The sequence below is a fragment of the Melospiza melodia genome, chromosome 22 (genome assembly GCF_035770615.1).
Source record: "Melospiza melodia melodia isolate bMelMel2 chromosome 22, bMelMel2.pri, whole genome shotgun sequence".
Taxonomy (NCBI): domain Eukaryota; kingdom Metazoa; phylum Chordata; class Aves; order Passeriformes; family Passerellidae; genus Melospiza; species Melospiza melodia.
In genome coordinates, this window is record NC_086215.1 from 7268812 (window position 1) to 7291353 (window position 22542).

The 22542-nt window shown below is 51.7% G+C and overlaps 1 protein-coding gene across 1 annotated transcript in view; it reads right to left on the bottom strand.

Annotated features, from left to right (window-relative positions):
• The window catches only part of MEGF9 (multiple EGF like domains 9), a 53734-nt gene that overhangs the window by 10790 nt on the left and 20402 nt on the right, over window positions 1-22542 (bottom strand). The window contains exons 2-3 of the mRNA XM_063174994.1: window positions 17134-17326; window positions 3356-3495 (exon numbers count right to left, since the gene is read on the bottom strand). Coding sequence (XP_063031064.1) covers window positions 3356-3495; window positions 17134-17326 — 333 coding nt within the window. The remainder of the gene's footprint in view (window positions 1-3355; window positions 3496-17133; window positions 17327-22542) is intronic.

A 22542-nucleotide genomic window follows, 5' to 3' on the forward strand; every position in this document is an offset into this window, starting at 1 on the left:
CTGGGGGATGGGGAGGTCTCATATCAACATCAACCACAGGAAAGAATCCTGACTGAGGTTTGCGCTGACTCTTAGAAAGACCACAGCAGATTTTCTTATTAATATCAGAACAGTTTGGCTCCCTCACAATCCTGACACGGCTGCTGCTCCTCAATTCCCACAGTGATGACTCCACAGCCAAGCACCCCAGGCAGCCTGGCATGTCCTTGCAGCCAGCCCTGCTGCCAAGGGCAGGAAGCAAACCCAGGAAGAGGCTGATTCACCCACCCAGCAGGGCCCTGCCAGCACCCCTTGCTCAGCATCACCTCCCACACACTGTTTGCTCTTCCCTCAGCAGCCTGTCAGGCACGAGCCAGTGGTTTTTGTGGGAGAGATGTCAGATTTAGAAGGGAAAATTATTCTGCTGTGCTTGGTTTCTCCAGCTGCAAACCTGGATGAGCTGTTTCAGTGGGATGGATGTCTTGGACAGTTCATCTGCCTGGTCACAGCAAGGCTGCCTTGGACAGTGCTCCCCAGGGGCATAAATCTGGAATCACACCTGTGCTGCCTTGGTCATTTCAGGAGCAATGTCTTTCCCATCAGCAGAAAGCACCCACATCCATCCCCAGCAGCCCTGCAATGGCTGTGTTTCCCTGAGTCAGCAGCTGCTCAGCCAGGCAGAGCATGCACAGGCATGCAATCAGGTATCACCGTGGAGAGCCTTAATAATTAATGGCACTTCTCATCCTGATAATGCCCTCAGGAAGGATCAGACCTCACAGGACCCCAGCTGGGGAGCACCAGCCCACCTCAGTGCACAGACACACACAGTACAAGGGTCGTGCCAGAGGAAGTTCTGTCAGCTGGGGAGCTCCTGCTGCCCAAGTTATTTATTTATGCCCAGTAATTTCAAATATTCCTCCTGGCCAAAGCGATGCCAAGCAGGAGCTGGCTGCAGAGCCAGCAGAGGGAGCCCAAAGTATAGCATGAATGGGAAAAAACTTTGAAATTTGGACAAAGGCTACACAGAATTGATGTAAAGCTGGGGAGGTCACACAGAATGCAGTCTCTAGAGCAGGCTCCAATCTAATTTTTAATCAACTTCGTTCTCTGTTCTGGTTTTGTTTGGTTCCCTCAGCCACAGCAGCATAAAGTTTCTGTCAAATCAACAATAGGTCATTAACCAAAATGAGGGATTTCCATTGCAATGCTGTGGGCAGCACTGGGCAATCCCAGCAGAAAGAGCAGCCCCATCCCAGGAGCAAGGTCTGTGCTGGGTTTTCTTTGATAAATCAAGAGCAGGAGGAACACTGAGGGAACAAAAAGGAAGAGCAGATTATCCTCCTCCTTCACAAAACCCACACACCCAGCTCCAAATCAGTGAGACAGCTGATGTGTGCACAGCTCTAGTGACAGCCTTGTATCCCTCAGCACTGGCAGGACACCAGCACACAGAGCTCAGTACAGAGTGAATGCAGTAATTCATCCTCAAGGGAACGCAGGAATTCACCCTAGGGAATGCAGACCCAGTGCCCACAGAGCAGGGCAAACACAGCCCATGAGGGAACCTGGGCATTCCTGTGCTGCAAACACAGCCCATGAGGGAACCTGGGCATTCCTCTGTGCAAACACAGCCCATGAGGGAACCTGGGCATTCCTCTGTGCAAACACAGCCCATGAGGGAACCTGGGCATTCCTGTGCTGCAAACACAGCCCATGAGGGAACCTGGGCATTCCTCTGTGCAAACACAGCCCATGAGGGAACCTGGGCATTCCTGTGCTGCAAACACACAGCCCATGAGGGAACCTGGGCATTCCTGTGCTGCAAACACACAGCCCATGAGGGAACCTGGGCATTCCTGTGCTGCAAACACAGCCCATGAGGGAACCTGGGCATTCCTGTGCTGCAAACACAGCCCATGAGGGAACCTGGGCATTCCTCTGTGCAAACACAGCCCAGGAGGGAACCTGGGCATTCCTGTGCGGCAAACACAGCCCATGAGGGAACCTGGGCATTCCTGTGCTGCAAACACAGCCCATGAGGGAACCTGGGCATTCCTCTGCTGCAAACACAGCCCTTGAGGGAACCTGGGCATTCCTCTGTGCAAACACAGCCCATGAGGGAACCTGGGCATTCCTGTGCTGCAAACACAGCCCATGAGGGAACCTGGGCATTCCTGTGCTGGAAACACAGCCCATGAGGGAACCTGGGCATTCCTCTGTGCAAACACAGCCCATGAGGGAACCTGGGCATTCCTCTGTGCAAACACAGCCCATGAGGGAACCTGGGCATTCCTGTGCTGCAAACACACAGCCCATGAGGGAACCTGGGCATTCCTCTGTGCAAACACACAGCCCATGAGGGAACCTGGGCATTCCTCTGTGCAAACACAGCCCAGGAGGGAACCTGGGCATTCCTCTGTGCAAACACTCAGCCCATGAGGGAACCTGGGCATTCCTGTGCTGCAAACACAGCCCAGGAGGGAACCTGGGCATTCCTCTGCTGGACACACTCAGCCCATGACAGAACCTAGGCATTCCTGTGCTGCAAACACAGCCCATGAGGGAACCTGGGCATTCCTCTGCTGCAAACAAACAGCCTATGAGGGAACACAGGGGCACAAATTGCCCAGAAGTACCTGATTTCATGAGCTCTGCCAGCAAATTCTGCAACATTACTTTTAATTATTATCCCTTTCTAAGCTCCTGGATAAATATTACAGAACTGGCTTTCAGCCTGCAAGTTCTGAGGAGAGTTTGAGGAGAATTTGGAATTTGAAGCAGAAGAGTGCTCCTCCAGGATCTCTCCTCCCAGGTGACATTACAAAGCAATTGGGCTCCCCCTGCCCTCCCATAAGCTGCTCAAGCACAGGTGCCTCAACATTTGCACACCATCAATATCTGAGTGAGAGACAGTCAAAGAAATAATCAGGGAAAATGAGCAAGGCCAATTTACAAAAAGTGGGCAGTATTAATGAGATGCTGGCAGTTTTTAGCAGCTCTAATCCTGTTATCTGTGGCAGCAGGTCCCCTTACGTCAGTGCCAGCCCAGGGTATGTTTCCAGGTAAACAGCAGCTAAACAAAAGGTCTTTAAAAGCCCATGTTGTGTGTTTGTGTAAGTGCAGAGAACAATAGAGCCCCAGTTTTTGATACAGGCTGCTGAGTTAGGGCTCTGGGCTAAAGCACACAGCTCTCATAGCCTTCCTTCAAAGGAGACCAGCCCCAACCCTCCATTTCCATTTCAGTTTAAGGTAAAGATTTTGGGTGTGCAAGGCACAAAGATGTAGATGAAGGGGACTAGAGCAGAATGTGCTGAATGAGAACAGAAAAAGCAGAGACAGAGGGGGCAGGCGAAGGACAAGAGGACATCATCACCTGTGGAGCTGTCACAGCTGTGGGACAGGTTGTTGCACTGGCAGGGCTCACACGTGCTCTGGTTGAACCTGTAGAAGCCCTCACTGCACCGGTCACACTTCAGGCCCGTGACACCAACCTTGCACTGGCACTTCCCAGAGCTGCAGAGGAAAAACAAACAGTGAGATCTGGCTGTGCTGGCAGCATCCAAGGTACAAACCTGCAGGCAGGCTTTGGGACTCCCTGTATTCCTTTCTGCTGGAAGCAGGACATGAAACACAGGGACAACCATTTCCAAACAGTGATGGGGACTTCCAGAAAGGACGAGTGTCTACCAAGCCAGTTGCCCTGACAGCAACTTCCAGCTGGGCACCAGAAATCATTGCTCATTCCAGAAAGCCAGTTGCCCAGAGCCATTCCCTTGCATCAGATGCTCCCACAGCCCCTCTGGAGTCCCTGTTCCACCTGCACCAGCCCTGGGTCCTGCAGGACACTGGCACAGCCACGGTCACTGTGCCTGACCCATCCCAGAGCACCCACCTGGCTCATCCTCTCCCCTCCACACCAGTGCTGAGCAGCACCTCCCAGATTTTCGTGTGAGCAGACAATTCCCTGCTCACCAGCTGCTCTGCTGGCTCCCCTGGGAGCTGGGGCAGCAGCTCATGTGTCCTGCTTGGCTCCAGCCAGGGCAGGTGTCAGCCGCCTGCACTCCTTCCTCTCCTCCTCCATGATCCCATTTATCCTTCCCCATCTCCAAGGACCCCTCTCTGCAGCTGAATTCCACCCAGCAAAGCCAGGGAGAGACAACAGAGGGTTCTCCCCTCCCCAGCAGAGGTTTCCACTGCAGCTGACCCAGCCAGGAGCTGTTTGCTTGGGCACAGTGTGACTGCAGGGAGGGTGGAGCTCTGCACTGTGAACACACAGGGCATTGCTGGTGGCTGCCATGAGCAAATACCAGGAGCTATAAAAAGCAAAGGTTACCCTCATTCCTTTGGCTTTCTGTGCTACTCTCTCCACACAGAGAGCTTCCAATGCTTTGTTTTCATAACAGACTTCATACACTGGCAGCATTTAGCTCAACCCTCAGAGGAATCCCAGGAATGGATAAATGCTCCTTCCCATCCAGCCCTGGGCACAAACACACTGGAGGTGCCTCATCCCACCTGGGCACACTGGGAACAGCCAAGCCAAGGGACAGAGAGCACCCAGTGCCCCTGCACATCCCAACAGCCCTGGGGGCACCTGCAGGAACCCCAGCCCTGCCTGCTGCAGGGAACCACCACAGCAACCCAAATAAACAGCACTGGTCCCTCCAGGTGATGGATTTATCTGCAGAGGGGGTGATACAGACAGACAGACAGACAGACAGACAGACAGACAGACAGACAGACCCACAGACAGCCCTTCCATGCTGCATCACCCCTGAGCTCTCCCCTGTGTAACCTCCTGTCCAAACACCTTTGAAACACCTTTCAAAGTCAGCATTTCAGGGCTCACTGTGCCTGCACAAAGCTCATCCATTGTTCCCTCTCTCCTCCTGGAAAGACTGAGCAAGGCACAATTTGCTCCTAAAAGCCTCCAGAAAAATCTGCTGATTAAAACTAATAGATGTTTGATGCACTGCTGATGTGTTGTTTTTAACTGAAATGCTGTAGATTGAGATGTTTTGGGCAAGACATTGCTTCCGTCAGAAATCAGCATAATTCAGTATTTCTGTTGTTTGTTTGTTTGCCAAAGGAATAAGGAACTACTCCCCAAAATACAGACCTCAGCCCAAGGGGCTACACAATTAAATACCTGCAGAATCTGAAATCTCAAGGATATTTAATGGCCTGATTACAAGAAGAAGAAATAAATATGATGTTTCCTTGCTCTCCAGGCCATTATCTGGAAGTGCAGCAGGCAGATGCAAAATTCAAAGGCATGCTGGTAAGCAGCTCAGTGTGTTTGGCTGGTAAGCAGCTCAGAATGTTTGACTTTTAAAGAGCTTTTCACAAGACCCAACATTAATCCAAACGTTGTCTCAGTGTTTAAAATGAGCGCAAACAAAAAGCAGCTTTTTAATATTTGCTCCTGCCTGCTACTGCTATTCCTGTAAGAGGGCAGGGGCAGGCAGGGAAAAGCAAGTGCTGTGGGGAGGAAAATCTGATGTTTAGGCTGCAAACACATCTTTTGGGGATGCAGCATTTGAGCTGCATCATCCTCACCCTCCCTGGCTTCCTCCTGGAGTTCAGAGAGCTCTGTTTGACTCCCTCGTGTCCCTGACCCAGCCTTTCTCTCAATGACACCCTCCTCTTCCTCCCTGCTTCCACACAGACTCCCATTTCATTGCTTTCAAGGAGGTTTATTTCCCCAATGACCCTGCTGGAGCTCAATTCAGCATTTTGGGGCACAGTCCCTTGATTTTACTCGTTAGCTTAGAAATAACAGGAAAGAAAGCTTAAAAAAGAAGAAGAAGAAAAAAAAAAAGACTGTTTGGAAAGTTTGGTTTGAATGCCTCTTGAACAGACCTTTTCTCAACATGTTACACATGGCACAGAGCCAAGTCCTGCATGTGCAAGAATTAAATCACTCAGCAAATATAAAGCTTTGCCTGTGGTCATTGCTTCCACAGAATAAAGCCCCCTTACAACACTCCTTTTTATAGCTCCAGCCCAGCAAAGTCTGTCAGACACTTTTTAAAGCAAAGGTCAATGATATAAATGCATTGAAACCACAAAAAAAAAAAAAAAAAAAATCCTGTTAACAGACCAATTGTGCCCATAAAAATCCAGAAATTTGAAAGAAAAGACCCACAGTTTAATACTTGCACAGTGAGAACTGAACTGGATTTTGAGTATCAGCCAAGAATTTCTTTTTGGGGGGAAGTGGGGAGAAGGAGGGGGATGGGAAGAGGGAAACGTTTTGATGCAGCAACATCAATTACTCAACTCCACTTCAGATGATGATTAACCCCTGTGAGGCCAGCCAACGTTCAGCTCTCACAAAGAATTGATACAAATATCTGCTGGGATAAAACCAGACTCCCAGTAATCAAAGTCTCCTGCCAGCATTGGTTTCTAGCAGGTTTTTATGAATACACTCACTCTGGGGAGCGTGTAGGTGGTGTGTGTCACCATCACATCATCCATCAACCTTACAGATGTTTCCTACTGATTAAAACCATCACCAGCACATGAGGCACTGGCCAAAGGAGCAGGCAGTGACTGCTGGTCAGGGACAGCCACATCCAAGGCTTGGAGCCAGCATGGAATGATGGAGGGACGTTGAGATGCTTGAGCGTGTCCAAAGGAGAGCAACGAGGCTGGTGAGGGGCTTGGAGCACAAGCCGTATGAGGAACGACTGAGGGAGCTGGGGCTGTTCAGCCTGGAGAAAAGGAGACTCAGGGGTGACCTTATCACTCTCTACAACTTCCTGAAGGGTGGCTGTGGTGAGCTGGGGTCGGTCTCTTTCTCCGGGCAACAACAGACAGAACAAGAGGACACAGTCTCAAGCTGCGCCAAGGGAGATGTAAGCTAGAATTAAGGAGGAAGTATTTTACAGAAAGAGTGGTCAGATACTGGAATCACCTACCCAGGGAGGTGGTGGAGTCATCATCCCTCGAAGAGTTTAAAAAAAGACTGGATGTGGCACTTGCTGCCATGATCTAGTTGAAGTGTTAGAACATGGGTTGGACTTGATGATCTTACAGGTCTCTTCCAGCCTAGAATTTCTGTGATTCTGTGACCCCTGGGGACAAGGGTCATATGGCAGGTTTGGGACCCCCCAAGGCAGGAGCACCCTGTTCTGCCTCAGGGGCTGGCCTGGGACACAGCCACCCCAGGCAGCAGCATTCCCACAGCCATGGGGCAGGGCAGTGTAAATAAAATATTGGGGCAGGAACAGCCTACACCCCAAATCATGTCTCATTTCCAGCTCCCTTCCACTCCTCTCAAGGGGAAAGAGCCATAGGATCCCATCACTTGCCAAGAGATTTGTGCCATTGGTGACAACCAAATGTTCCCTGAGCTGGGATTTTACACAGGACTGCAGCTTTACAGGGACAGAGACACCCAGCAGAGACACCCAGCCCTGCCCTGGGCACTGATAGAGGACTGCAGGCAGTTTTGATCCACCTGAAGTGTCTGAGGAACAGGGAACACAGAGAACAGGGAACACAGAGCATCCTGCAGATGATTTCCTGCCAGGTCTGGTGGCTGGGGAAGGACACAGTGAGGGGCTGGGCTTGGAGCTGGGGCACTGCCCTCACTTTGCACAGGCTGCACAGGAACTCAAGGCCTCATCACAAGGGGAAAAAAGCATTAAAGTGTCTGTGATCTGAGACAGAGCACAATGTGCAGCCTGCAGCCACATCTGCAAGGGGTCCCCACTCCTCCTGCACAGAAACATCTTGATTTTAGCAGGGACATGACAGGCACAAGATGGATGGGAGGATGAAGGACCATGGCCTTAGGGGCTGTGGGGAGACAAGCTGTGCACCGTTAATGGTCTGACAGAAACCCCTCAGCGAGCTCCAATCATTCCTCTTCTTCCTTTTCTTTTTCCCTCCCCCCCAAGGAGGAGGAATGGAGAAATTAATTTTGAATAAATTCCCAGACACCAGGAAAGCCCCAGTCAGAGCCCAGGGACTCCCTGGCCATGTCAGACCCAGTCTGAACAGCACAGCACCAAGCTCTTGTGCCTTTATTTTCAAAACATGTGAGATTGGTCAGATTTTGAGGCAGAGGCAGAGAACGAGGGAGCTCCCATGGGTCTCAAACCATGCAAAACCTACAACAAGAGTTTATCCAAATGCATTTATTGTTTTCCCTTGAAGCCCAGAGCACACAGCACACCCTGCCCAGCTCAGCATCTCCCCAAGCAGCCCTAGGAGAGCTGGGCAGGGCCACACTGCCCTAAAAAAGAGGAAATGAGGGCTAAGCCAGCCCTTCCTGGCCATCTCCAGCTTCACCTGTCCCTTTGGGAAGCCCCAGTGACAGCAATGTCCCTCAGCTGTCCCAGCAGGGCACAGGGTGTCCCTGGAACAGCCACAGCTCACAGCAGGCACTGTGGGAACGAGGGAAATCGTGTTGAACCATGAGCATCTCTAAAACAAACCCCATGAAAAGGCTTTGTCACACTTTGATGGGATAAGACAAAAGGATTCTGTGCAAGATTTGGAGGATTCAGAAGAGATGGCTCCAAAAATGGAGTGTTCCTCCAGGGAGCTGGGCTCCTTTAGTGCTGATTTTCTGGGGTGTCTGACAGCAGCCAGGACAGGAATCTCTCTTACACCTTCCTGGGCAATGTGGAAAAGTTCACATTTGAAAGCCAAATGCTCCAAGACACTTTGGTGGGAAAGCAATGCTGTTAACACTCAGAATCACAGAATCATTCAGATGGAAAAGGCCTCCATGATTACTGAGTGCAACCTTTGATCATCCCAGAGCCCTGAGTGCCATGTCCAGTCTGCTGAACACCTTCAGGATGGGGACTCCACACCTCCCTGGGCAATGCTCCACAACCTTTTCCATGAGAAATCCTTCCTGATGCCCAACCTGGTGCAGCTTGAGGCCCCATCCTGAGGGTACCAAGCACCCTCCCAACCCACGTGCTGACTTTTCTGTCACTCAGTCATTGAATATCAGCACGTGGGGAAGGGGAGAGCAGGCAAAAGCCCCTACCCAAAGCTGCTGGTGGCTGAGGTGGCTCTGTGGGAGAGCCAGTGGGGCCAGGGCCAAGCCCTGCAGCAGCCACCAGTTCTGAGTGAGCCCCTTTGTGGAGGGCACAAGAAGCAGAGCTTTATGGGGGCCAACACTGGCCCATTGTGTGCCACATTCCTCACTCCGTGCTGGGGCATGGCAGCTGCTCTGTAGGGCAGGAGCAGGGGCACTTCAACACTTCACAGCTCTGAAAGGCCACTCTGTAAATGTCAAAGGGCCACCTTGTCTGGCCACCGCCGCCTCCGCAGCCCCTGCTCCCCCAGCAGCCAGGGAAAGCCAGGAAAATCCAGCCAGGGCTCTGGAAAGCCAGGAATCCCCAGGCAGGGCTCTGGAAAGCTGGGAATGTTCAGCCAGGGCTGTGGAAAACCAGGAATCTCCAGCCAGGGCTGTGGAAAGCCAGGAATCCCCAGGCAGGGCTATGGAAAGCTGGGAATCTCCAGCCAGAGCTCTGCAAAGCTGAGAATGTCCAGCCAGGGCTGTGCAAAGCCAGGAATCTCCAGCCAGGGCTGTAGAAAGCTGGGAATCTCCAGGCAGGGCTCTGGAAAGCCAAGAATCTCTAGGCTGAGCTCTGGAAAGCTGGGAATGTCCAGCCAGGGCTGTAGAAAGCTGGGAATCTCCAGGCAGGGCTCTGGAAAGCCAGGAATCTCCAGGCAGGGCTCTGGAAAACCAGGAGGCTCTGGAAAGCCAGGAATCTCCAGATAGGGCTGTGGAAAGCCAGGAATCTCCAGGCAGGGCTGTGGAACGCCAGGAATCTCCAGGCAGGGCTCTGGAAAGCTGGGAATGTCCAGGCAGGGCTGTGGAAAGCCAGGAATCTCCAGGCAGGGCTCTGGAAAGCTGGGAATGTCCAGCCAGGGCTGTGCAAAGCCAGGAATCTCCAGGCTGGGCACTGCAAAGCCAGGAGGCTCTGGAAAGCCAGGAATCCCCAAGCAGGGCTGTGGAAAGCCAGGAGGTTCTGGAACGCCAGGAATCTCCAGGCAGGGCTGTGGAAAGCTGGGAATGTCCAGGCAGGGCTGTGGAACGCCAGGAATCTCCAGGCAGGGCTCTGGAAAGCCAGGAATCTCTAGGCTGAGCTCTGGAAAGCTGGGAATCTCCAGGCAGGGATGTGCAAAGCCAGGAATGTCCAGGCAGGGCTATGGAAAGCCAGGAATGTCCAGGCTGTGCCCTCCGGGTGAGGTGCCCTTGAAGGAGGGGAGGGAGGCAATGCAAAGTCCACACTGACCCTGCAGAGGGAGGCTGGATGGGATCCTGCACAGTTCCAGGAGTTCCCCACTCACAGCAAAGTCTCGGCCTCAGCTGGTGGGTGCTGGATTCCCAGAGTAACCCTGGGGATCATGTGCAGGGAGCCAAAAGGACACATCAGTGGGGGTGCCAGGGAGATGGGGCGGTCTCCACTGAACATCCACAGTGCCCAAAGGGGCCCCTCCATCCCCAGACCTCAGACAGCAGAAGACCCAGGGTACAAGCAGTGCCTGAAGTACACACTGGGCGTCACCTCTCAACCAGAATTTAACCACAAAACTTAAAAAGTTGAGCCCATATTTCTTTGTGAGGCAGTCAGTGCTTGCCAGAGCAGCAAAGTTTGCAACAGACAACACAGGAATGGCAAAGCCTGCTGGAAAATCCCCAAAATAACAGGATTTCTGAGAAGCCATAATTACCATAGGGGAGATGATAACAATCCACCTCTCCCTGCTGCTGTGTCCAGTCACTCATTCATTTCCCATTCCTGCCTGCAACTGAATAAAAATTGGTTCAGGTGCCTTTACCTTCCTGTGGGGGGAGAGAGGAGGAGGAGAGCTAATCAGATATAAAGGATGCGAGAGGCTGGGATAGGGGAGAGATTTAGATAATTAAACCATGCAGAAAAATAGGCTTTAACAGGGTATTCTTCTGCTTTTCTGACGTCCACATGTAATAATTTCCGCTACAAAACAAGATCTGTTCTCTGCAGAGTGATGCTGACAAGGCATTACTGGGAGATAATGAGCCACCAGTTGTGCTCATCCAATCTATAAAAGGGACAGCAGTCTTTTTAAAGAGAAAAAGGGGGTTTGTCTGGTTTTGGGGGGGTTTTAAAGCAAGAGTCCTTGAGGGTTTCAGCTCCCAAGGTCGCATCTCCAAAGGGGAGCAGTGCCTGGTGTGGTTTGCTGGATTGCTGAAATGCAGCAGGATGGAAAGAGATCCCACTCAAAAGAGAGACATTTCAGAAGTGTGATGACACTGTGCAGACAGAAAATGAAGATTTTTATCTATGCAAAACAACAACTCCATCACTTCCCCCAAATAACCCCCAGGGTCTGGCATGGCCAGCAGCCCTGCAGGCTGGTGAAGCTCCACAAAAAAGCTTGAATTTCAATGGACCTGCATTTCCTGATCACTGAAAAAACCCCACCAAATCCTGCCTCACATGGGGTCCAAGGTGTGTCCAGACTGTGCCACACCAGGCTGTCCCCACAGTCTCTTTGCTCCCTCCCACATCCCACCAGCTCCCCAGTCCCAGTGTGTGGCTCTCCCTGCCCAGCTTCCAAGGTCCCCCAGAACCCCCAGCCTTTATTCAGAGGCCTCAACAAAGCACTTTGTCCAGGCTCTTGCAAATCCCCACGAGCTGGGGCCACAGGATCAGCCTCTCCACACAGAATGCCACCACAAAGGAGCACACAGGGATGGCCCTGCCCTCCCTGCTCCAGGGCACAGCCATGCCCAGGGACACTCTGCCTTCACTCCTTTTAACGTGAACACAAAGCCTGAGGTCCCCCGGAGGGGGTAATGCATCTCTGAATTAATACTTGAGTATTTATATGTGTGTTATCATTTTTTCTCCTTTTTTCCACTGGAAATGAGTGACAGGAGCTGTCTCTCACATGAGTTATGCCCAGCCTGCAGCACAAGCCATGCAGGAATTGGGATCACAGGGCTGTCTCTGCAGCTGCTGGCTCAGCAAAGCAGCAGAGCACTGCACCCTTGGGCATGGGGTCTCAGCCCACAGCAACCAAAGGAGACCAGACATCACCTTCAGGCTGTCTGCTGGAGTTCTGCTTCCCACTGCCCTTCTACTTGTGGGGAAACTGAGGCACAGGCAGAGGGAGCAACTTAAACTGATCCACAGTTCCCAGTTTAACAGGCATCTCTTTGCTCTAGGGACAGTGGCAGCATATGTGTATGATTAGTTTTGAGATTTTTAAGGGAACTGGGAAAACCTAACCCAGTTTAGATGGCTAACCTGGGTTTAGGTAAACCATGTGGCAAAGCTGTGTCAGGGGAGGTTTAGGATGGATATCAGGAAAAGGTCCCTCCCCAGAGGGTGCTGAGCACTGGAAAAGGCTCCCTAGGGAATGGTCCCAGCCCCAAGGCTGCCACAGCTCCAGCTGCAACATTCAGGCACAGGGTGGGATTGTTGGGGTGTCTGTGCAGGGTCAGCAGTTGGACTGGATGATCCTGGTGGGTCCCTTCTAGCCCAGAATATTCTGTGATCCCCAAAACCCCCAGCAGCCACAGCTCTCCCCTTGTTCCCTGGCACTGCTGCATCACTTCTCTTCCCTAGAACCAAGTTTAAAAAACAAAACCTGCCAGGAAAACAGGGAATTGAGGGCTGAACCCTCCTGCCAGGCAGCAGCATCTCTGAGCAGCATCTCTGCTTCACAGCTCCACTCCTCACTCACATCCCAAACCCACAGGAGCACCCACGCAGGGCCAGCTGCTCGTGGGCTAAACACGCTGCCCCCACAGCTTCAGGAAAGGAAGAGCCACTCACACCCCAGTGCTGGGCTGGGAAAAGTTGGGATAAACACCTCAAAGGAGGTAAATCCAGGCCAGCCCTCCTGCAGATGAGCTGGGTCACACTGGGCTGCCCTGGGCCACGTCTGCAGTGCCACATGGGGATGGGCAGCGCTGCCAGCAAGGTAAAAATAAACAAAAACTGCACAGTCATCTGCCATCTCCTGCTCCTCAGGAGGGGGATGCTGCCTCATCCAGGCTGCAGTCCTGGTCCTTCACACCCCACAGCCAGAAGCCAGGTTTGCATGGAGAATTATCTCAGGGTGTGTTTAAAGAGCTGAGCCTGCACAGCTCCTCACACCAGGGCACGAGGGCTGCAGAACCAAAGGCTCCTCACACAAACCTCCCTCCCTCTCCCTGCTCACCCCAGCTCTGTGTGCTGGCTCAGCTGGGGACACGGGTGGCACTTGGGGTGCCAAAGGGTGCAGAGGGCCAGAAACACCATGAGGAGCCCCAGTGCTGCCCTGGTTACTGGGACTGGAGACCACCAACCCCAGCCCGCTCCTGCTGCCTCTGCCTGGCTCCCTGCCCAGCCTTAGGGAGCCAGAGATGAGAGCTCAGGCACAGGACTGCTGCTCACATGAAAGAAAAAAGGGAAAAGAATCGCACAGGGGAGATGTGGTCTGGCCAGCCATGGGGACCTTCCCCAGCAGCACTGATCACTCTCACAGGGGAGATGTGGGCTGGCCATGGTGACCTGGGCAGGGGGACCTTCCCCAGCAGCACTGATCACTTCCACAAGGGAGATGTGGGCTGGCCATGGTGACCTGGGCATGGGGACCTTCCCCAGCAGCACTGATCACTCTCACAGGGGAGATGTGGTCTGGCCATGGTGACCTGGGCATGGTGACCCTCCCCAGCAGCACTGATCACTTCCACAAGGGAGATGTGGTCTGGCCAGCCATGGTGACCTTCCCCAGCAGCACTGATCACCTCCACTCCCCACCAGGCTGGGAGGTTCTGCTTTCCTCAGAGGACACAGCACAGCCCTCAACTCAAGGGCTCCAAAAGATGGTGACAGATGCAGCTCCTGGCTGGGGCTACATCCCCATGGGCTGAGGGCACTGCCAGGCACCCTCCCCACTTGTCCCTGTCCCCAGAGCAGGCACACAGCCCTGCCAGCCCTCATGTGCACCCACGTGAGTCACCATGCTCATTCTCCACCACTCTGACCTTGACCGTGGCCCTTGGAACTTCAGCTTCTCTCCCCACCCTTCCTCCATGGACTGTGAACACTTCCAGGCCACAGCTATCTTTAGCAAGCATCTGCACCGCATCCAGCCCAAAGAAATGTGATTTTTGTGTGAGGTTTCCAGGCGTTTACCACAGCAGGGACAGTTCCCTCCCCTCCCCACGATGTGTCAGCCCTCTCTGAGCAGCCCAGGGCTCCATTCAGCCCCTCAGCCTGAGCCACACACAGCCTTTCATCCAACAAAAAAACCACCCAAACCAGAGCACAGAAATGCTCTGCCATCCCACAGGGGGATCTGTGTGGATCTTCCTAGATAATCAAATTTAAACCACCACCAAAACAGAGCTTTGATTAGCAGCCATGGAGCCCATTCATAGCGACAGCATGTCAGGTCAATGTTCACTCCCAAAATCAACTCTGTGCCTCAGGAAAGGGATTTTTTTTAATTTTTGTTTGATGGTCTGCATTTGAGGTCTGGTTAACAAACAGGGCACTTGGGTTGCCATCTGGCCAGCCCAAGAGCGTGCTGAGAAATAATACAAATAATCATCATATGGTGGTGCTGTATTTAAAAGGCACTTTTACAAAAGCCTGGGAGAGCTGACTGAAAGCTAAGAGGGATCTTTGTGTGCCCTGAGGGCTCGGCCTTTGGGCACTCTGCCCCTCCAATCAGCCACCCTTAGAAAGGGTCAGAGTCCAAAATCTCTGCTGCTGTTCCACCCACAGCCCCAGTGGAACAGCCATGGCTCTCCTCTGAAGCCTCACACAGGAATTTGCTTGTGCAAGTCGAGCTGGGCTGGTGCTTTATTAAATAAATAAATCGTACAACTCACAGGATTTTCCATGTCAACAAAACAGTAGCTGGTTGCTGGTATTGGGCAATGCCTGCGTGCCTCATCCCTGAGCAGAGACTGCCTGAGGGACACTGCTGCTCCTCCAGGCACTGCTCAGCAGCCACCCAGGGCTGCCAGCACAGAGCCAAAAATCCCTTCCTGCACTCACACACCCATTGCTCTGCAATGCATGGGAGGTTCTCCTACCCATCAGCCAGATCCCCCCCTCCCCGGTGCCTGCCCCAGCCCTGCCAGCTGCAGCAGGAGCTGTGCCCAGCCCTGGTGCCCCCTCTGACACTACAGGAGCAGGGGGAGCACCTGCCCTGCTGCCCTTTGTGTCCCGCTCCATTTTCCCACACACATCACCACACCAGCCCTTCTGATGCCCCCAGCCCTGCAACACAGACAACTGACCTATTTTTCTCTTTTTAAACACCCAGAGGTCATCTCTGTCTGCAGCAAACCCCTGTGGGGCGGGAAGGGAAACAGAGTGATCTCTGTTAGCAACATCCCCCTCCCCAAATCTGCCTCCACGTCTCGCCCTGTGCTGTCTCTTCTGAATGGCTGAGAATGAGCATCTCCCCCATCCCTCCAGGCTGGGAAATGGTGCTGAGGAGAGGCTGGGGAGTCCCTGCTGTTTCTGGCTCCACACAGATGGCTCCAGCTCCACCTCATTCTCCTTCACAGCTCAGAGCATCTCACCTGAAGCTCCCAAGGGCGCTCCGTGGCTCCCCCCATGCAGTGAGACATGGGGAGACACCAGACATGTCCATGCTTCACCCACTGCCCAGCAACTCAGAGCTGGGGTAAGAACACTCCCCCCCCAGTTAACCCAGTTGCTCCATCAGCATTTCCCCTCCTCTCCCAGTTCCCAAGGATAAGATTTGCCCCATCTGCCTTTCTGCCCAATTCCAATAGATCTGACCACAATCACACTTTCAATTCTGTAGCAAACCCTGATGCATCCAGGCACATCTTCCCATACTAAAACAGGCGCAAAAAAAAAAAAAAAAGTGATAAAACTTCATACTTTCCACCCTCAAGAATCACCTCTTTTAGGAAGAAGGTCACTTTCCTCAACTGGAGAGCTACTTTTAAGTTATGAATTGTCAGAGCTTATGCAAGCAGAAAAATGCAACACTGAAACAAAAAGGAAGGACATCAACAGAGGGTTTGGTCGTTTGGGAGAAGATAATGTATAAAATAATTACAGGCAGCATGTCCCTGCAGAGCATTCTGACTCTGACTCAGCCCCTGTCCTGGCAGGGACCTGCAGGTGTTCAACACACACTGAGCCCAGACCCAGCCCTAGAAGACAAAAAGGCAGCCTGGGAAGGCTGGAAGTTGCTGCAGGGTGGTTGCTGAGCTCTCCTCCAAGGAGAGACTTTGCAACTTGCTGTCTCCATGAGCACAAGGTGCAGAGCCAGTGGCTCAGGGCTGCTGCTGGGTGTGATCCTGCAGCACAGAGATCCCCCAGCTCAGGCACTGCCTCTGATGGCTGACAGATCACTGCCTGGAAAACCATTGCGTGCCAGCTTTCACAGGGCAAGATGTGAGGGTGGGTGAGGTGAAATGAAGAGGAACACATTCATTATACAAGAGCTCCAGCATCAGCTCTGCTGCCTGTAAACACCAGGCAAGGCAGGAGCTGACTCTGCTCTCGGGCCGCCGCTTCCACCCCAGTGCTCAGCGAGGGCAGAGCACAAAGCTGTGCCTGCCTCTGGCATAAAACCCATCCCTTTGGAAAAGAAACCCCTCCACAGACCCCAGCCCCTGCTCCCCTCCCAGCTCAGGAGTGAGGGCAGTCCCACTAAGACATGCACAAGGCATTGGGAGAGGTTCTGCCTCCATGCGACTCCAAAACACAAGTCAGCTCCCTTGGGGGCTGCCAGGGCTTTTGCCACAACCACAGATATTTTCATAATTCAGCTCTTGAATGAGGAAGAACAATCTTCATGAATTTTTATAAGACCAGCTTCCCTCCTGCTTATTTTTTTTTTCCTTTTAAACACCAGCACAGACAACAAGACCCGCTCCTGCCCAAAACCCAAACCACACCAAATCCCAACACTTTGTGTGCAGGGCCGTGGGTTACTCACTGGTCAGCTCTTGAATTTTTATAATTCAGCTCTTGAATGAGGAAGAATAATCTTCATTAAATTTTTTTAAGACCAGCTTCCCTCCCGTTTATTTTTCTTCCTTTTAAACACCAGCACAGACGACAAGACCCGCTCCTGCCCAAAACCCAAACCACACCAAATCCCAACACTTTGTGTGCAGAACCATGGGTTACTCACTGGTCACACTGCTCACTGGTGGCTCCAGCAGGGCTGCAGCTGCAGGGCTGGCACTGCTGGCCTCCCAGCTGGGGGAAGAAGCCGTGGGCACAGCTGTGGCAGCGTGGCCCCGTGTACCCAGGCAGGCAGTGGCACTGCCCCGTGGTCAGGTTGCATCCGGCGCTGCCCACCGAGCTGCAGTTGCACAGATCTCCTGCAAGGAAAGAGAAACAGAGGCATGGAACCACAGAACTGCAGAATGGCTTGGGCTGGAAGGGGCCTTAAAGCTCATCTCATTCCAGACTCCTTCTGTGGGCTGGGACAGCTTCCAGGCTGATCCAAGCCACATCCAACCTGGCCTTGGACACCTCCAGGGATGCGGCAACCACAGCTGCTCTGGGCACCCTGTGCCAGGGCATTGTAGCCATGATATTTTCTGAAAATCCTTTCCTTCAGATTTTTTCTCCTGAGAAGCTGAGAGGCCTCAGGAACAAAATGTAAACAATGGTTACCTGCTGTTGTGGAATGCAACAGGTGCATCTGGGATTGGTCTCATGTGGTTGTTTCTAATTAATGGCCAATCACAATCCAGCTGTCCAGACTGTCTCGGTCAGTCACAAGCCTTTGTTATCATTCCTTTTCTATTCTTAGCCGGCCTTCTGATGAAATCCTTTCTTCTATTCTTTTAGTATGGTTTTAATGTAATAGATATCATAAAATAATAAATCAGCCTTCTGAAACATGGAGTCAGATCCTCATCTCTTCCCTCATCCTCAGACCCCTGCGAACAGCACCACAGGGCATCACCACTCCCTCTGCATACCCCCATCACCACTTTAAGGATGATTTTTGCTTTAAAATGTTGAGATGATGGACAAAAACCACATTGGGAGCGCCCTGGGGTTTGAAACACCACAGCTCATGCTTGAAATCTCTCCAAGGAAGAGCTACAAGATTATGGGTATAGCAATCTAAAATTTATCTATATATAGCTGTAAACAATGTCTTTATGTACATACACACACTTAGCCACCCTCTGACTCCAGGAGCTGACATGCAGTAAGTGTGTAATATCAGGACAAAATCAGCAACAGGTTGCAAAGTCTTTAATTCTGAGATCCTCCACTCCACACCACTGGAACAGCCCTGGTACCACAGAACAAACCCTGACAGGACAAACTGGCAGCAGCATCTCCCACTCCTGAAGAAGGGAAGAATCCCCAAAAATCTGCCCTCAGGGGAGCACCAAGAGCATGAAAACTACACTTCAAAAGCTGTGGTAGAGCTGGAGGAAGGACAGGGACCTCCAGCACCTAAAGCAGACCACCCTCAGTCCTGTGGTGAGAGGGGACCCAAACATTGTCTTTGGGGACACTATTATTTCTAGGGGTGCTGGAAAGCATGCACTGAACAGCTGCTTTTTTAGGAGAGAAGCAAATCTTTTGATCAAGTGGTGAATTCCCAGTCCCCCCACACGTTATTTCTTGTAATACTTTAAAGCTCCAAATGCACTGAAGAGAACAAATTCTCCCTGGCAATTTGTTTCTGCCAAGAGCTTTATCTCTGTTCTTTCACTGCAAAATATTTAGTGCCTTAATAATTTAAAGTCTTCTTCTGCCAAGACTGAATTATAAACAAGGATTATTTGCAGAAATAGTGCATAAAGCATCAGGGGCTTTACACAACTGCTGGTGTTTGTTATTGCCTGAGAAGAGCCAGTATGCAGGGCACTTCAGGGAGAGAGGAGAGGCCAGGTCCTCATCCCAAGAAAACTTGACTTAAAGCTCTTTTTCTTGTTCTTCCAGCACACAAAGAACTGTGAGTTATTTAGCTTTATTACTGCACCATAGGATCCCCACAGAAGCCATGTTGTCCCTATACACCTGTGAAATTGCACCTAAATTTTCTTCAATCCAAACTATCAGGTAGGACAAACACCTCAAGATCCAATTATCCACTTCAGCAGCCACTTCACATAATGAGCTAAATTCCCAGCTCAATTATCCAAGCAGAACCATATCGATTTGGGCACTTGGGTTCCTCTCTCCCACCAGAGCAGAAACCACAAAAACTTGAGCAACAGCGCTCAGGAGTTTGTCAAACATGCATCAAAACAAACTTCCCTTTCAGAACTCAACATGTGGCACCATTGGACCTGGCAGACTTGATCAAGGGAAGAAAATGAGCATTGTGTCCATTCTAATGGCATGGCAGGCACTGACAGGGCAGGTCCTGCACAGGAGGATGAGCAGCTCCATGTGGAGACCAACCCTGTGCTCCATCAAAGCCAGAGCCACCATCCTGACACTCCAGATGGAGGGCTGGATGGACAGGGCAGTGCTTGAGGATGGTCCCCATCAGCACCATGGAGCTCTGCCCCATCACTTATGCCCCAGCAGGATGGCAGCACCTTGAACTTGAACTTGACTTTGTAGCACCCATTGCTTTCCATCCAATGCTCCTGCCCATCAAAATTGCCCCAATTCAGGTCAGGCTCTGCCTGAGCTGCCAAATTCAACAGCAGCACAGCCACCAGTGCAATGGCAGTGCCCCAGGAGAGTGAGAAATGCTGCAATAATCCAAAATAACACTGGCAAAACACTTTTTGCTTGGTGGAGCCTGGTTCTGCTAGCAATGGGGACAGCAGCTGTGAAATCACCCCAGGTGTGTGCTACGGCACAAATCAACAGATCCAGAAGTTGTCCCCAAAAGGGTCAATTCCTTGAAGACCCCACCTCTCCCATGACCCCAGAGACCTCTGGGAAGGGATGGTGGTCCCAGGTAGGGGAACAGCATCCCACATGGTCTCTGCCCACCCCAAATGCATCCAGCCCTGCTCACACGTGGATGCAGCAGCCCCAAAACACCCCAGAGCTCTGTGGTGGGGCAGGGGAGGAGATTCAGGCAGCAGCACTGGAATCTGAGCTCCATCCAGGACAAGGGCTGCACAAGGATGTAGCAGGCCATGGAAACCTGAGGCTGATTTTAAGGACACTTTGCTGTCCCCACAGCAGCTGGGTGGCAGAAGGTGCCAATGTCCTGAGCCAGAACAGGAACTGATAACAAACATCTGCCCTGGGCTCTGGGAACACAGCAAAGAGGATGAGCACTACAGAAGAAAATCAGGGAACACTGTCCTGGCTTCTGGCCAGAGCCTGGGTTTTAGGAGCCTTTGTTCAGTTTTCTCAGGCTGGTGTTTTGCTTTTGAAGATAACCTTCAAAAATACCTCACTGAGAGCTTTTGTGAAGGCAAAGGAATGAAGAGGGTGGATGAGCCCCAGGATGTCCCGCTCCAGACTGCACAGTCATGGTGGGAGGGTTGTGTTGAGGCTGGGACAACACCACCAGCAAGGGAGCCAAGGGCAAGGACCTCTCAGGGGTGAGGCACTGCTCCAAGCTCTGACTCTTCTCATTTGCTGTCCTGACTCATCCTTGCTCGGCCTCAGTTTCCCCATCTCAGGGTGTTCCCCTGCCCCCCAGGGCCTCCCAGCCCTGCTCGTCTCTGCCTGTTCCCCATTGCTAAACCACCAAGGTTCCCTTCCTTCCCCACAGAGCACCACACTACAGCTCCGAGCACTTGGCTATCACAGATAAAACCCACCACCTTTGCTCACGAAGGGATTGACAGGCTTTAATTAATTAACAGCACAAGGATGTTTTGAGGCCCAAGAATAGAGGCAGCATAAAAAGCCAAACACCTCTCCCTCCATTCAGGAACAATATTTCACCTTCACTTGGAGGAAGGTGGGATGGAAGGAAAGGTTCCTTATTTGGGAAGCAAGGGGCATGCTGCTGTGTGAAGACAGATTTAATATTCAATTTCAGTTAGTCCCAACCTAAAATCAATTCATTTTTAGTATGCAAAAGCCATAAGTTCCCAATAAGCTGGAGAATAGATGTTTTATGTTGTATTGGGTCTACACCATGTAAATAGCACTGAGACAACCAAGAACCCCCAGGTCTGAGGGTGCCCTGTGTCCCCTCAGTGTGGCCACCTCAAACTCCCCTATCCACCCCTAATAAAGATCTCAGCCTCCAAATCCCATCCCAGTGCAAACCCCAACTCTGCAAACCCCAGCAGCACCCCAGCCTGTGCCAGATCCATCAACACCCCACACCCCTTCATCTCCCACCCCCTCCTAGTAATTAACCAGGGCTTATTCTGATGGAAAAATCCTACCTCAAATTACTTCCTTCACATCCTTTCAGCTTTGCAGTGTTTTAAGTTTTCACACATTTTATAAGCACCATTCCTCCTCCTTTCCAAGCCACTTAATGAATGAATAATTTAGAAAACAGGTGAAATATTTACAAAGGGTAAAGAAGCCAACACTGTGAAAGGCACGAAGGTCTCTGTGAAACCACATTAACTGGGGACATCCTGAACCAGAGCAGGTCCTGAATGAGCTCAGCTGCTCCCTGGGAGCCAGCCTGGAAAACCCAAGGTGCACATTTTTGATTATAAGAACACGCAGCTGTAAGCTGTGGAGGCCCACAGATGCTATTTATTGTCCTGCTGCAAAGGCATCCCCAAGGAGACAGACATTTTCTGTTCTCCAGAATAGATGAAAGGGAAAAAAAAAAACCAAAATAATTTCTAACCTGGAGGTACTGTTGGGCTTTTGGGAGCCAGAGGTGCAGCCCCAGTTTGGCACCTGCAGCTCTGAAGCCAACACAGCCCAGTAAGAACCTCACCCCCCAAATACTCCCCAGATATCCTAAAGGATTTAAACCACTGCACACAACAGCATCCCATCCCTGGAAAGGCTTTGTTTTTATATTAATTTAGCAGTTTTCCCTCTTCCCCAGACTTCATTTCCAAATTCAAGCCCTACCTTCTCTCCCATTTCCCCTTCTCAATCCCTCTGCAGACACCACTCCTGACAAGACAGGAATAAAGGGATCAGGCAGCAGGTTTAAAACTCTATCCAAAGTCATTTCCTTTCCCCTTGCAATTAAATTGTGGAGCTCGTTGTCAGGGGATGTTCTGGCTGCCAGAAATACCTGTGGCTTCAAAGCAGGGCTGGAAAAGCTCACAGAGGACAGGTCCACTGGTGGCTGTTAAACACAGGGATCTGGAGGAAGCATCCTGATGGGAAAGGCTCAGAAACTCTGTCCAGAACAGTCAGGATCATGCCCTGTCCTCTTGGCATCATCTTCTGGCCTTTCTTGGGTGGGTGAAGCTTTACTCTGAGCCAGCCTGGCAGTTCTATTTTCTCCTGGTTTGCACTGTTCCAGTTCTTCCCCCAAACACACAAATCCCCCTTAAAGAGTTGGGCACTGCTCTTTGCACTGGGAATTTCTCCTCATTACAGCCAAAGGCACAGCTGTGCTGCACCACTGCTCTGTCTTTCCCTTTGTCTCCCAACAGGCTCTTTCCCTTCCCCCTGAGGAGGCATTTCATCCCCTCAGCACAGTGCACTGATGTGC